At 35.8% G+C, this 15,134-nt stretch overlaps 1 protein-coding gene across 2 annotated transcripts in view; it reads left to right on the forward strand.

Annotated features, from left to right (window-relative positions):
• Positions 1–15,134, forward strand: part of BZW2 (basic leucine zipper and W2 domains 2) — a 59,896-nt gene that overhangs the window by 4,650 nt on the left and 40,112 nt on the right. For both annotated transcript variants that reach the window (XM_033193735.1, XM_033193734.1), the window contains exon 2: positions 14,385–14,449. In XM_033193735.1, coding sequence (XP_033049626.1) covers positions 14,392–14,449 — 58 coding nt within the window. In that variant the 5' untranslated portion in view covers positions 14,385–14,391. The remainder of the gene's footprint in view (positions 1–14,384; positions 14,450–15,134) is intronic.

Here is a 15,134-nt window from a genome sequence, read left to right on the forward strand (position 1 = left end):
TCTTTAGCAAGTATCTTTTGGACAGTTAGGTGCCAAGTAGAATGATTTGCCCTGTTGTAAATTTGGCATGTATTAAGTGAAGAGTGCCAAAAATGTTCAGATAGTCGTATTTGTAAACTATTTTGAAAATAAAGATTTGGATATTCATTGAATGAACCATTCTTTGTTAAATGCCAAAAAGATGTTTTCATTATTCTGTCTTGATTTTTAGCAATAGGTGTTTCCATTGATGTTTTTAAAGTTTATGTCAAAAATGAAAGGAAAAAAGTATAATGACAATAAGAAAGAATAAAGCACTGTATTAATATTTAAGATAGTATAATCCTTTAGCTATCTTTAATCCTTTTAGTTCTGAAAATATTAATATTTTAGTAGGAAAACAATAACTTAAGATGTAGAGTTATTTTTTGTGTCAGATGTAGAATTATATCTTCTTTTCACATGTCAACTTATTTTTATGCTAGATGAGAACTTTAAAAAATATAACAGGTGTACTGTTATTTTTGAGGACTTCTAAATAAGTCTCAAGAAAAGCCCTGGGGCAGAGATGAATAATAAGGGATAACAGCACTGTAGAGAATATATCATAAGCTACTATTGGATGATATTCTACTGTCATCCTTTTTATAATCCACACAGAAGACTTTAATGCTTTTCAAACTAACCTGGATTTATGGTCATTTCTAAGAAGAAAAAAAATGTTACATGTTTTTGTCAGTGTACAAGGTAATTGAATGGCGCTATTATAAACAGGAAAGAGAACCCCTAGTTGATGGTGCAGAGGAAACTGCTGGCTGGAGGAAAAGGATGCGGTGTTAGTATTTGGGAGTGTGAAGATTGTGTTTTTGTTAGAGTTGAGCTTCTGCAGGAAACAATTTAAAAACTGTATCCTATAGTGCTAGAAATTATGGTGCCATAAATTTTCTAATATTTGTGTGTCCCTAAGAGGTAGTATTGTTAAATTCTCTCTCTAAAGATAAATACCTTTTTTTCCCCCTTAATAGAACTCTTTGGAGAACTCTTTGGTATTTTGAAGTAACATATGCTAATTCAATTTATCCAAGTGCTGAACCCAACTTTAATATTTATGCTCTACTCCATCTAATTCCAAACTATAAAATTTATGAGGCAAATAATGAAAAAGCTGCCTTCGAGAATCATATGAATAATTCTCTAAGACATTGCAGCAGCTTTAGTTGGCTCCCTGGAAAATGCACTGAGTGGAGACGGTGGATCAGGTTCTGGCCCCAACTCTTCCATGTACATAAGCTCCAGATGGGCAGGGATCTTTCTGCTTTGATCTCTACTGTCTTACCAATGCTAAAATGGAATTCCTGACCTCAGCCAAGTGGTTTGACATCTCAGTGCCTTATCTGAGGGTTAGCTTAGGGACTGGGCTTAAATCCATGGTTTTCAAAGTATTCCATTCCGCATGAATGCCACTTGTAAGTTAAAAAGTAAAAAACAAAAACAAATGCACTTAATTATTAAAACGTTAATAAACACAACTGCAACTCAAATGCATCATTTGTTGTCTTTAAACATACTGGAGACCATCCGCGCTTGCTAACTTGTTCTACCCGATGTGCAATAGTTGGAACAAAGCTCCACCTGCTAGAAAGTGACCTCCATGAAACTCGCCTGATTTAGTGCTTGCTGCATCCCTGTTGACTAGTACCAGACTTACCGTATTTGGTAAACAAATAAATGAATGATTCTCTGTAGGTTTAAACCTTTTTTTTTCTTTTTTTTTTTGAGACGGAGTCTTGCTGTTGTTGCCCAAACTGGAATGCAATGGCGCGATCTCAGCTGACTGTGACCTCTGCCTCCTGGGTTCAAGTGATTCTCCTGTCTCAGCCTACTGAGTAGCTGGGATTACAGGTGCCTGCCACCACGCCCGGCTAATTTTTGTATTTTTTAGTAGAGACGGGGTTTCACCATGTTGGCCAGGCTGGTCTTGAACACCTGACCTCAGGTGATTCACCCGCCTCGGCTTCCCAAAGTGCTGGGATTACAGGCGTGAGCCACCATACCTCGCTTAAACCTTTTTAAAATGTATGATTGAGAGAACTTGTAGCTCTGTCCTAGTTCTTTTTTATTTCCTTTAATTTGACTTTGTATGGTCCACTTCTATCAAGTTGTGTCAGGGAATCCAGTCCGATATCATCAGTGTACCCTAGACTAGGCTTCGCATTTCTACCCAGGTCATGCTCTCATTGTGTAATAAGCATGCATATGGAAAGTAACTTTGTGTGTCTGTGTCTGTGTGTCTGTAGCCCTTCAAATAAAGCTTCACCTGCTAGACAGGCTTGGGCAGGTCCCCTTCTGGGAGGATGGGAGTTCCTTGGTTGAGAGAACTAGTAAGTGAGTAAATATTTGGACTCATGCCCACCCCCACCTTTGAGCTTCCTGAAGGTCCATTATTGTGGTTTTTAAGCAATTGCTCCAAAACAGAATTCTCTCACTGGTTACCAGTCTAGGCCTTTCTTTTCTTTTTATTTATTTATTTTTTCTGAAGATTTTATTTTCCTCTTTTCCTTGATTAAAAATCCTCTGAAGAGAGGCAAACACCCTTTTACTGTAGTAACTTTTCTTCTGACTTCCCATTGGACTAATAGTCACCAACACTCCTGTCAGTTTTATGTCTTTCATAAACTAACTTGCTCTCTGGCATTGCCACTCCACTCCTTGCTGATTTTCATCTCCTGGTTCTCCTCGCCTCAGTTAGCAAGGCTAGTGTTGTGTGTGCTGTCCATAGCTCCTTTCCTCTAGGTGGAAAGTAAATCTCATATAAAATCATCTTTCTCCTCTACTACGTAAAGCTCAACATATAGTTAGGCATCTTCCAATGAAAAAGCACTTTTCTGGAGGAAGGAACATTGGAGATGAGGAGACTCATTAATATTACTTTTGTCTTCAGTGGAGGTGAAAATCTCAAATATATAGGCATTTTCTAAAAGGTTACATAGGATGATGTTAAAGGTTTTAAATTATTATCTCCATGGAGTGGGGCTGGGATATAAGGTCAGGAGTGAAAGTTTGGGTAGAGCACTACCCTTCTGTACTGTGTTGTGGTTTTTTGTTTGTTTGTTTGATTGATTTTGTTTTGTTTTTGCCATCAGTGTATCATTACTTTATAGTTTTAAAAGACTCGTTAAAATAATATAGAGACTGGCCGAGCATGGTGGCTTATGCCTGTAATCCCATCACTTTGGGTGGCCGAGGTGGGCAGATCACTTGAGGCCAGGAGTTCCAGACCAGCCTGGCCAACATGACGAAACCCCATCTCTACTAAAAAAAATCACAAAAATTAATTACTTGGGAGACTGAGGCACAAGAATCCAAGGGAGGCGGAGTTTGCAGTGAGCCGAGATTGTGCCGCTGCACTCCAGCCTGGGCGACAGAGTAAGACTGTGTCTCAAAAAGTATTAATAATAATATAGAGACCATCTTGCTTTTTTCTAAGCTTAAAATTATAATGTTATTAACAAATTTCAAGGACATTTCCCTCTCTGTTAGAGTTTCGGCTTTTCCTAAAGTGATGCAGTGGAATGCATGACTTTTAAAATAAAGATTCTAGAGGATATCACTGAATCAACTTATATAACTCCAAGTCCAAATGCAAATCATTTTTTAAATTGTACTTTAGCATAATATAAGAAAAGATGGTAGAACTGAATTTTAATTTTTTTCTCTATGTAACCCTCCCCACCAAAAAAAAAAAAAAAACCCGGAGGATATGTATTTATTTATGAGACGGAGTCTTGGCTCTGTCATCCAGGCTTTGGTACAGTGGCACGATCTTGGCTCACTGCAACCTCTGCCTCCAGGGTTCAAGTGATTCTCGTGCCTCAGCCTCCCAAGTAGCTGGGATTACAGGCGTGCACCACCATGCCTGGCTAATTTTTTTTTTTTTTCAGTAGATACATGGTTTCACCATATTGCCCAGGCTTGTCTCAAACTCCTGACCTCAGGTGATCCACCAGTCTCAGCCTCCCAAAGTGCTGGGATTGCCGGCATGAGCCACTGTGCCCAGCCTATATATACTATGTTTAAATGTGAACAGTGGTCGTTACTGAAAGTTAGGCTGATAGATTTTTTTCTAATTTTTCCTTAAATATTCTATAATATACATGATAAGCTAACCTTATAATCAGTCATTTTTAAAGGTTACCTCTCACTTTCAATTAAAGATGCTGTTATTTCTCAGCTTAATCACCTACTTTTTTGCTTCTTTTCAGTGTTTTGTTATAAAAACCTGGTTAGACACACCAGATAGCTTCAAAGTGGCTGCCTACTTTTTTCAATGGATTAGACTCTGAATGATCTCTGGCAATTTTCTAAAATTAAATCTTCTGTCAAACAAGGAAATTTCTCATCATTGAGGATAATCAAAAGAATGCTCTATAGACTCTAGAGGAAATTCTAACACAGGTTCATAAATCTATTAATTAAAAGGGGTTTTGATTAATGGAAGCATTAGTTTGTAGTTTTTCTTTATTGAAGGAAGGAATTACTTTGATGGGTAAATGCTGGAAAATGTTTTTTTAAGTTACTTTAAGATACTATATAACATTTTGTGTTTATGTGTATTGCTTTGATAAATGTATTTAAAATACTCTAGGAAAAATGATTTTTTGAATAGTTTCTTAGAGTTTTGTTTTTAACTGACATGTCGTAATTGTTTATATATGGGGTACAGTGTGGTGTTTCCATACACATATACATTGTGTAATAATTAAATCAGGGTGATTAGCATATTCATTACATCGAGCACATCATTTCTTTGTGGTAAGAACAATCAAAATACTTTCTTCTAGCTCTTTTGTAGCATATGATACATTATTGTTAAGTATAATAACTCTATTGTGCAATGGAACACTAGAGCTTTTTCTTCCTAACTGTAACTCTGTACCTGTTCACCAATCTTTCCCCATCCCCACCTCACTCCTATTCTCCTCTGTCTCCAGGAAACTACTATTCTACTCTACTTCTGTGATACCAACTTTAGATTCTACATGAATGAGATCATATGATATTTGTCCCCCAAAGTGCTGGGATTATAGATCTGAGCCACCACGCCCAGCCCTAAAATACATATGGCTTCTTGTGTTTGCCATTGCTCCAGGGTTCTATGTATACATAATCAATTTTATTTCTTAATCATTTGAGAGTAGGTTGCATACACTGTCTGCCTTTATCCCTTCTTTCTTCAGTATTTATTCTGTAAAAGTAAGGTACTTTTCTTACAGAACCACAGTGCAAAAAAAAAATTCAGTAAATTTTAACATAGATACCATTATTTTATCTCTATACTCCAACTTCTTAGGTTGTCGCAATAGTGTCATATATTTGTATGTATATATATGTGTGTGTATATATATATGAACGACTATATATCTACATAAATATTTTTTCCCAGTACATCATTCAGTCCAGGAATGTGTATTGCATTCAGCAATGCCCCTTTAACTCTCCTGGAACAGTTCTTAAGCCTTTGTTTTGGAAAGATGTTGTCATTTATGAAGAATACAGACCAGTTGTTTTGGAGAATGTTCCTAGATATACATCTATTTCCTCATGATTAGCTCTTCAGGTCATGTGTTTTTGTCTAGAGTACCACATGAGCAATATGTCCTTCTGAGTGTAAAACATCTGAAGTTGTAGTGATTGTATGTTGTCCTTTGGTTAAGGTGTTGTCTTGTTTCTCCAATGTGTAGTTATATATTTTTTAAAAATTGTATGTGAAGATGCTTGAAGGCTATGTAAGTATCCTGTTGATCATCAAGCACTCCCCAGCACACATACACACACACACACACACACACACACACACACACCTCCACCCACCTACCCACCCATATAGGTTTAGCATACATTGATTACTCTTGCATGAATCAATTTTTTATTTAATTGTTGCAAAATGGTGATTTTCTAATTCAATGTTTCATTCTCTGTTTATTAGTTGACATTCTACTGAAAGAAAATCTTTCACCTCCTTCCCTTTCCTTGTGTACTGAAAAATTTGTTTTCTTTAAAATGAACCAAAAAGTTATGAGCATGGACCTGTGGGCTTGTATTTTATTGAATGTGTTATTAGCTATTGTCCTTAGTTATTTGGGTCCTCAAATTGCCCCGGGCTAGGCCAGTGGAATTGTCCTAAAGACGGCTCGTTTTGTTTTAGCTTGATTTTTTTTAAGGCACTTGTGAATTTTCGACACAAGACATCCCAGGATCATAGTGAATCTCTCCTGCTCCAACCTTGGAATCAGCCATTTATCCAAGGTACCTTGGTTTCTCCCAGTAGGGAGTGATATTTAGATCCTGTGGCACATACCTTTTTATGCAAAAATGTTATTACTGCTTGTGACTCCTTGAGAATTGGTTTGAATGTCAAAAGAGTTTAAAACCTTTTCACTTAAGTATATACATTTTTCTAATTATAAAAAGGATATGTATTTATATTACAGAAAATACAGACAAGCATAGGTAAGAAGAATAAAAGGTGCCTTGAACCCACTACTCATGTTGACCACCACTGGATGTGAGTGTGTTTTACATAGCCAAGATCACATCATGTATATAGAATATTGCATTTTGCTGTATCTACATAGCATGTCATTGTTTTCTCAAAGTCATAGAAATTAGACAATTTCATTTTTAAGTCACACATTGTATATTAAAATTTCTCTTTTCCTTCCTGATTTTGTTTCCGTTGATGCAATACCCTAAAGTAGAAAAAGTTTGCTGGTATTGAGCTTCTTTCTCTGCTCTCTTTAAAGCCCGTATTCTTGCCTGTCCTCTGCCCTCCCACTGAATTGCATAAGATGTAAAATTACCAATTTCAGAAATAAATTGTTAGTATCAGAGACTGGGAAACATGTATTTTGTACATTCTAACTGTACTTTTGGTTTGAGATATGACTATCTATTCAGTGATAAACTTTTTTTTTTTCTAAAATGTGACACCAGCGTTTGGCAAATACGAGTGAGTAGTTCAATGAAATACATGCTTAGTTGCCACGGGTATGTTTAGACCTGGGTGCAGAATTTTCAGCCCTTGAGAGCAGGGACCATCTCTGGCTTTGCTCACCATTGTTTTCTCTCTACAGTAGGGTTTCTCAACCTCAACACTTCATTGAAATTTCAGACCTAAGGGTCTTAACTTATCGAGAGCAGAGGTCTTAGGGCATTTTGTTAAAGTACCCTGAAACATTATATTTGAGGGATGGGTTTTCTAAAAGCCAAAGTATGCTACGATGTGGGTAGTGTAGACGTGTTTGTGTCTTTCTGAGTGTTGAAAGACATAAGAATGACATCAGCAAAATTAGACCATCTGGAAGATTGAATGAGCTGGCCAGCTGTTGGGGGAAGGGCAGGGCCTGGGAGATAACTCATCTGGGGAAAGTGCAAGGGCCCAGAGGAAGGAATGCACATGCCTTAAGGGGCCTCTTAGAAAAGTAGAATTGCATTAACTAGAGACCAGGAAGTGACTCCTAGAGCGAAAGGATTTTAGGAATTAATGTATACTTCTTAAAAGTTTTTGAAAAAAGCTTCATTGAGATAAAGTAAGTGACATTGTGTAGTTGCCTTAAATTGTTTCTACATGGATATTTAAAATGTAATTTTTGTAATATTTTTATTTTTATTTAAAAGGAAATTTTAAAAACAAGCATTTACAACTTAGGTCTACTAATTAGTTTAAGGTGTACAGTAGTTTTGGAAGTATAATAAAATGAAAACTTTATCATGGTGCCTTTATGTTTTATTAAAGGAGACTTACATTAACATGTTTAACTTGAAGTGCTCTCTCACAGGATACAAGTTATTTGGGCTTTAATAACTCTTCATAAGGTAGATAGTTGGTGCAAGTAAAGAGTCCACCATTAAAGTTTGTCACTGGAAAATATATACATTTTTGAGGAGACTATACTTTAAAAAAATTTTTTTTTTAAGAGACCAAGCTTCGCCATGTTGCCTGGGCTGATCTCCAACTCTTGAGCTCAAGCAGTCCTCCTGCCTCAGCCTCCCAATTGCTGGAATTCCTCGCCTGACCCTCTTTAATGCTTTTTTTAAAAGTTATATTTGTTCTTTTATATTATTCAGGATAAGAATGAAAGGAATAGGGATATGATAACTATAACTATATATATATATATATATATATATATATTTTTTTTTTTTTTTTTTCCCTGAGACGGAGTCTTGCTTTGTTGCCCAGGCTGGAGTGCAGTGTTGCGATCTCGGCTCACTACAACTTCCACCTCCTGGGTTCAAGTGATTCTCCTGCCTCAGCCTCCCAAGTAGTGCGCTACCATGTCCGGCTAATTTTTGTATTTTTAGTAGAGACAGAGTTTCACTATGTTGGACAGGTTGGTCTCGATCTCCTGACCTCATGATCTACCCTCCTCGGCTTCCCAAAGTGCTGGGATTACAGGCATGAGCCACTGCTCCTGGCCGACAGCAATATTTTTATATTAGAAAAAAGAGCATTTGACTTTATTTTTCCCTTAGAGCTGGACTATCAGCTATTTTTGAATTTTAATTTTTTAAAATTATTATAAATACTACAACTTTCATAGTATTTGTTGGTAATTAAGCTTTTTGTACTGGCTGAGTGATTTTGAGTAGGCAGAGCCTGTTACAAAATCATGATAAGGATATTAAACAAGCTAATGTTATTTCAGGCAACAAATTGTTAGTGTTATTATAGGCATATAGTTAGTTTATTACTTAGAGTATCAATAATTTAAACTTTTAAAACCAACTTAATTATTTTTTGTTTCTTTATAGAGAATGATAATACAATGTTATCAACCCAAAAGATTCCTGGATTCCTTTATTTTCTGTAAAGGATTTTATATTGCTTGTTCTTTTAATTTTAGCATTAATGGAAAGGAAAATGGTATATAGATATGGGTAATTTTTAAAGTTTATTTTAATAGTAGATAATTTTACTCATTTAAAATATAGAATAAAAGGTAATTCTTGAAACTTGTTATTAATACAAAGTACTTCATGAGAACACTGCAGTGAAGTGTCTCAGTTTTACTGAGTTTTGTGTGTTGTTATTACATCTTTATGAAACATTTTATACTTTGGGAATGATATTGTTGCTCTATAATTTTTAGACTCCAAAGTCTTTTTTTTCCGTCTTGGGCAACATGGGGAAACCCCTTCTCTACCAAACTATATAAAAAATAGCTGGGCCTGCTGGCATGACTGTAGTCCCAGCTACTTGGGAGGATCTCTTGAGCCCAGGTGGTTAGGGCTGCAGTAAGCAGAGATCACACCCCTGCCTTTTAGCCTGGGTGACAGAGCGAGACTCCATATTTAAAAAAAAAAAAAAAAAAAAAAAAAAAGTCTTTTTTCCCTCAAGTCTTAAACAATATTGACTGCACACAGAATATTACTTTGAAATGCGGTAATTTTTCTTTTTTCCTCACTATGGCCACCTGGCTTTGAAATATGTGCAGAATACTCTTAGAGCTACTTTATTTGAAAAATATTAATTAAAAATTTCTATTCTTTAGATTTATTTTTACCTTTGTATCAAATTTAAGTGTTTTGGGACATAAGAATTGCATGGCCCCAACATAAGTAACCAATAGCCACACTGTTTAAATTTAGTTAATGGAAATAAAATAAAATTAAACATTTATTTCTCTAGTCACTAGCCACATTTCAAGGGATCAGTTGTGGCTACCGTATTAGATAGTGCTGATATAGAACATTTCCATCATCACAGACACTTCTATTGGATACACTGCTCTAGAATAGGAGTTCACAAAGGGCCTCCTGGGGGTCCAGTCTAGTCCACGACTTGTGTTAATATGAAGTTTTATTGGAATACGGCCATGACCATTTGTTTGCACATTGTCCATGGCTGCTTTCACACTGTAACAGCAGAATTGAGTGGTTGGAACAGAAACCTTATATCCCACAGAGAGAGTAAAATATTTTCCTTTTATTTCTTTACAAAAAATGTTGTATTCCCTGCTTTAGAGTATATATGCTCATAAAGTTAAAGTTTTTTGAATAACATATGCATAGCACATGTTAGTAATATAGCATGTTACATAAGGCAGGTTATCATAGTTCAAAGATGAGTCAGACGAGAACAGTCAAAAATAGAATCTAAGACCAAAGTGCTGGATAATTAGACAGGAGCAGTCATTCCCTTGTAGGGACAACTAGAAGGTAAGTCTTCTGGTAGATCAGTTCCTTTCCAAAATGGAGAGAAGTAAAGAAGAGTCCCAGGTAAGACTGATCAGTTTACATTGAAGGTGCTAATCTACTGAAGGTGGGGTGGGCAACTGGAAGGATTAGTGCACAGTTGCCATGAGATGCACCTGTGCCAGTGTGGCTCATTGTCACACCTGGGCCCACAGTTAAGGGACCAAATTTGAAAAAGATGCTAGGACAGTTAGAAGATAAACAGAGTGAGGTAGGTAACAGAAATAGCTGTAATAGGTTAGACCTAAAAACCTCTCAATTTACACTTAAAATAGGAATTTTTGCAAAAGTGTTTAATTCATTAATATAGTATAAAGTTTCTAAATATTTGATTGATTGGATCATTTTAGTATTCTTATAACCTTCTTTTACTCTTTATATGGAATATCCAAGAAATATAGTCTCTTAGATGACATGTGAAATACTTAAGTCCATTTTGTTTACCATTTTACATACAATTTTAATATTATTTTAAACCATGGAACTGTTCCATTTTGGTGGAATATGTGCATATTTTGTGTGTGGCTTATAGTTTTTAAAACAGAAGCCAAATTGTCTTAATGCATAGGTTGTAGCCCACAGGGATTTCTCTCTGAGGATACTGTTAAACTTTTATTTTTTTAAACTTATATATTTTTAGTTATTAGATTTGAAACTACATTGTAGGGCAGTGTACTAACAGCCTTTGACATTGGCCTAATAGAACTGTCATTGTTACTGTTTCTTTGTTATTTTCCTAGGTTGAAGCTAACAATTTCTTATTCAAAGTGTCCTTGCTTCTGTTAGGCCAGGGCTTTTATAAGGGCTCAGTGAGTACCTTATAAAGGCTGACCCTTACTGGAGCAGATTATAGTGTAGCATGAAGAGCTAAATTTAGAGGGAAGCGGGGCCTCTGCTCCAAATAGTAACAGCTAAAGGATAGACACTCTTGGAGAGCAGAATATCTTCATTTAGTCTGTCACCACCAGTGGGTGAGTTTTTGTTTGTTTGTTCTAATTTTGGGTGTTATATCAAAGTCTTTGCGTACATTTTTATGTTTGCATGTTATTATGTGTTTGTGCACATGGAATATATCGAGGGTATGAAAAGTAAGCCCACATAGCTGGGTTATAAAGAAACAAACTTTTATGCTTAGAAAGGAAGCAAGTATAAAAGCTAAAGATTTTGAAAATGGAGTAATTCTTTCATATGCTGTGTTTGGTGGTACTTCTCCATTAACAGAAATAATAGAAACAAGGTGCAAAGAGTTAATTAGGGAATTCCATGAGTGTGTATTCTAAACCCCAAAACAAAACTTTTAGGAGGGACTCACACTTTAGAATTTTTGAAATTACAAATTAAAAACCATTTTTAGCCTGAACAGTGGTGTGTGCCTGTAATCCCAGTTACTCAAGAGGCTGAGATGAGAGAATTGCTTGAGTCCAGGAGTTTGAAGTCACCTTAGTCAACATAGTAACACCCTCATCTCTAAGGAAGTAGAGAGAGAAAAAAAAAGGAAGGAAGGAGAGAGAAAGAAAAAGGAAGGATGGAAAGAAAGAAGAAAAACATCTTTGGCAGAGAAATCTGCTGGAGAGATTTCTGTCTAGTTGAGCTACATTCTTTTTGCATCTTGGTACAAGACCCAACACCCAAATTCTTTGACACATATTTTTCTTTGCTAGCACAAATACGTTTTATATAATATTTGTGTTTGGAAGATATGGAGACAATAATATGTATATCACCATCACTTTTGCAACAATAAAATATTGGCTGATCCAGAGTGAATCTGTTTATAATGCCAGCAGGAAAGTTTCTGAATGAAACTTTTGCAGTGAATATAAATGATGCATTAGAAGCTCTGTTTTCAACATCCATCAAATGAAATGGGAATTCATTGATTAAGTTTATAGAATTTGTGATGATTTCAATATGTTGCTGTTGCCCCATACACATAAGCAATCACTTTATTCTTGCACTGGTCTGTGTTTCTACTGTTTGAACTATTACACTGTGTTGCAAATGTTTGAATTTTATCCCTCCCAGTGAGTTTCTCGAGGGCATGGATTCTGGCTTAATAACCTTTGTATCTTGAAGCGTGATGTATTAAGTTCATTTTATTTTATAGGGTTGATAAAAATTATTTCTCAAACCATGTAATTACTTTTTGTGTTTTTATGTGACTTTTAATTAGTTTCCCTTCTAAAATAATGATTAACTTGAAGTTTTCAATAATAAACAGATTTTTTATTATGTGAAGCTACAAGTTTCTCTTTTATGCAGTAAGAAGGAAAATTTGGTACATAAATAATTTTTTCATGTTCTTAAGGATTTAAACAAAAACTTTCAGGAGTAATTAAATTACTTGAATAATGTAAATTTTTTATTGTTTGATGGCATAAGTAATTGAAATCTAGACATTTTCAAATGAATGCTAAAATCTTTGGAAGGTAATTAAATAATTTGCTTGAATAATGCATGTTATATTGAATGTTTGGCCTTCATAATTGAAGCAATCTAGACATATTTTCAGTTTATAATATTTATGTCAACAAGCATATTCTCAATTTTTAAGAAGTCTTGTGGAGCAGACCTTACATTTTTCAAAGATAGTATTACATTTTTTAAATTGTGTATTAAATCCAGTAAAATAGTATGAAGTACTCAAATCCCTGTCCATTAAGGTAAACCAAAAAATAAAAAATTTATTAACAGTTTCTTTATCCTTCTTAAATTGTTGTTGCATAGAAAACCATATATTCTATACACCCTTCTTGTAACCAAGTACTTTACATTCTTTTATTCAGCTTGCTTTTTTCCACTATCCTTATCCCTTGAGCATCTTCCATATCAGTCCAGCAACTTATTTGAAAAGTATTTATTATATGTTTATACTTTGCTCAATGTAAAAGGTGCAGAATGGAGGAGCTAAAGGAGCTCTACGGAATAAAAACCTACAAGGTTCCTGTCCTAGTGGAGGTTACACTCATGGAGGGTATAGACCCTAGACAAAGAGATAATAATAAAATGGCAGGCACTGCTAAAGAAAAATAAAGCTAGGTAAGGAGAGCTAGTGACAATGGGCCACTTTGGTGGAGATGGTCAGAGAAGACCTCCCTTTTCAGGGATGCGTTTGAATGATTGCCAGGAGATAGCCATGTGGACAGCTGGGGAAGATCTTTCCTGAAAGAGAGGCAGGGACAGAGCCTCAGAAGCCAGACCTTATCTGGCCTATTGGAAGAACAACAAAGAGATCAATGTGACTGGAACTCAATAGCGATGAGACAAGATGTGTATTGAATATACATATATAGTCAGAAAAGTAGCCAGGATCAGAAATGTAGTACAGTTAGATCTAATTCATGCTTTCATAAGCTTCATGCTGTTCCACTTGGTGGCTACATTATAGCTTATTTGAGGACATTTCATGTTCCATTTTTATGTATACAACAATGCTGCAACTGAAAACAATGGTGCAACTAAATCCTTTTACATATACAAGTATACTTGCATTCTTGTGTGAACATAACTATAGGATAAATTCCTGATAAGGTATTGCTGGACCAAGGTTATGCCCCTGTAAATATTTATAGACACTCACTGAAATTTTCCTCAAAGTATTTCATGGAGTTTAACCTTTACATCAAAGTTGGTGTCTGTGGTTGTTTTTCCTATGTCCTTTGCCAACACTGAGTATTGGTAAACTTTAAAATTTTGACTAGTCCAAGTTAAAACTAGATCTCATTTTTAAAAGTGTATTTATGCCGGGCGCCGTGGCTCACGCCTCTTTCCCAGCAGTCCGGGAGGCCGAGGCAGGTGGATCACGAGGTCAGGAGTTCAAGACCTGGCCACCATGGTGAAACCCCGTCTCTACTAAAAATACAAAAATTAGCCAGGTGTGGTGGCTCACGCTTGTAGTCCCAGCTACTCAGGAGGCTGAGGCAGGAAAATCATGTGAACCCAGGACGCGGAGGTTGCAGTGAGCAGAGATCACACCACTGCTGCATTCCCACCTGGGCGACAGCGAGACTCCATCTCAATTTTAAAAATAAAAGGCATATTCAGTAATGAGAGAGGTTAAACATATGTTCAACCAAATTTATTGCCCATGTTTTTTTCATATCGACTGCTTATTTGAAATACATAATCTTTATTTTCTTTGTTTTCAGAAATTTTATGAATAAGCATCAGAAGCCAGTGCTAACAGGCCAGCGGTTCAAAACTCGGAAAAGGGGTAGGTTGTGTGTGTGTGTGTTTAAAGTTGTAACCAAAATGTAAGATTGGAGAAGAAGCTGAATGATCCCTGTTTCCCCCAACCTCACTGATTCTACTCATTTGAGCTCTGAGTGTAGAATCTGACGTGCTTTAGTGAAACCATAGAACTTCCAGTTACTTGTTGGACAAGTTATTTAATTTGCCTACGCTATGTGTTTTCATCTACAGAATGGGATAGACATCTCTGTTCAGGTTGTCTTACTTTCATGTGAGGTTATGAAGGCAATTGATGAATTTCACTGGTTTTGACGTTAGCATTGTATTTGGTTTTTGCCTTTGTCATTTTATGAAAACGTTGATGGCAAAGATGATAAAATGAAAAGTAAATTAGGAAGTGAGATATTGAAGAGTTTCTTAATTTTTCAGAAATGAGGAAGTCAAAATAAATCTACTCCCCTAAATTCCCCTTAAAAACCATATTTTCAAATGTCTTTCATTGTGGTAAGGGTAGTTATAGACCCATATTGATGATGACTGGTGAAACTTCTATTTGTGTGAGTGACTTTTTTCTGTTATAACGTTCATCTTAGCATTCTTTTTCTGTAAATAATATTTTATACATTTTTTTAGAGACAGGGTCTTGACTGTCACCCAGGTTGGAGTGCAGTGGTGTGATGATAGCTCACTGCAGCCTCAAACACCTG

This window comes from Trachypithecus francoisi, unplaced genomic scaffold (assembly GCF_009764315.1).
Source record: "Trachypithecus francoisi isolate TF-2019V2 unplaced genomic scaffold, Tfra_2.0 Lachesis_group4, whole genome shotgun sequence".
In the NCBI taxonomy this organism is placed as follows: domain Eukaryota; kingdom Metazoa; phylum Chordata; class Mammalia; order Primates; family Cercopithecidae; genus Trachypithecus; species Trachypithecus francoisi.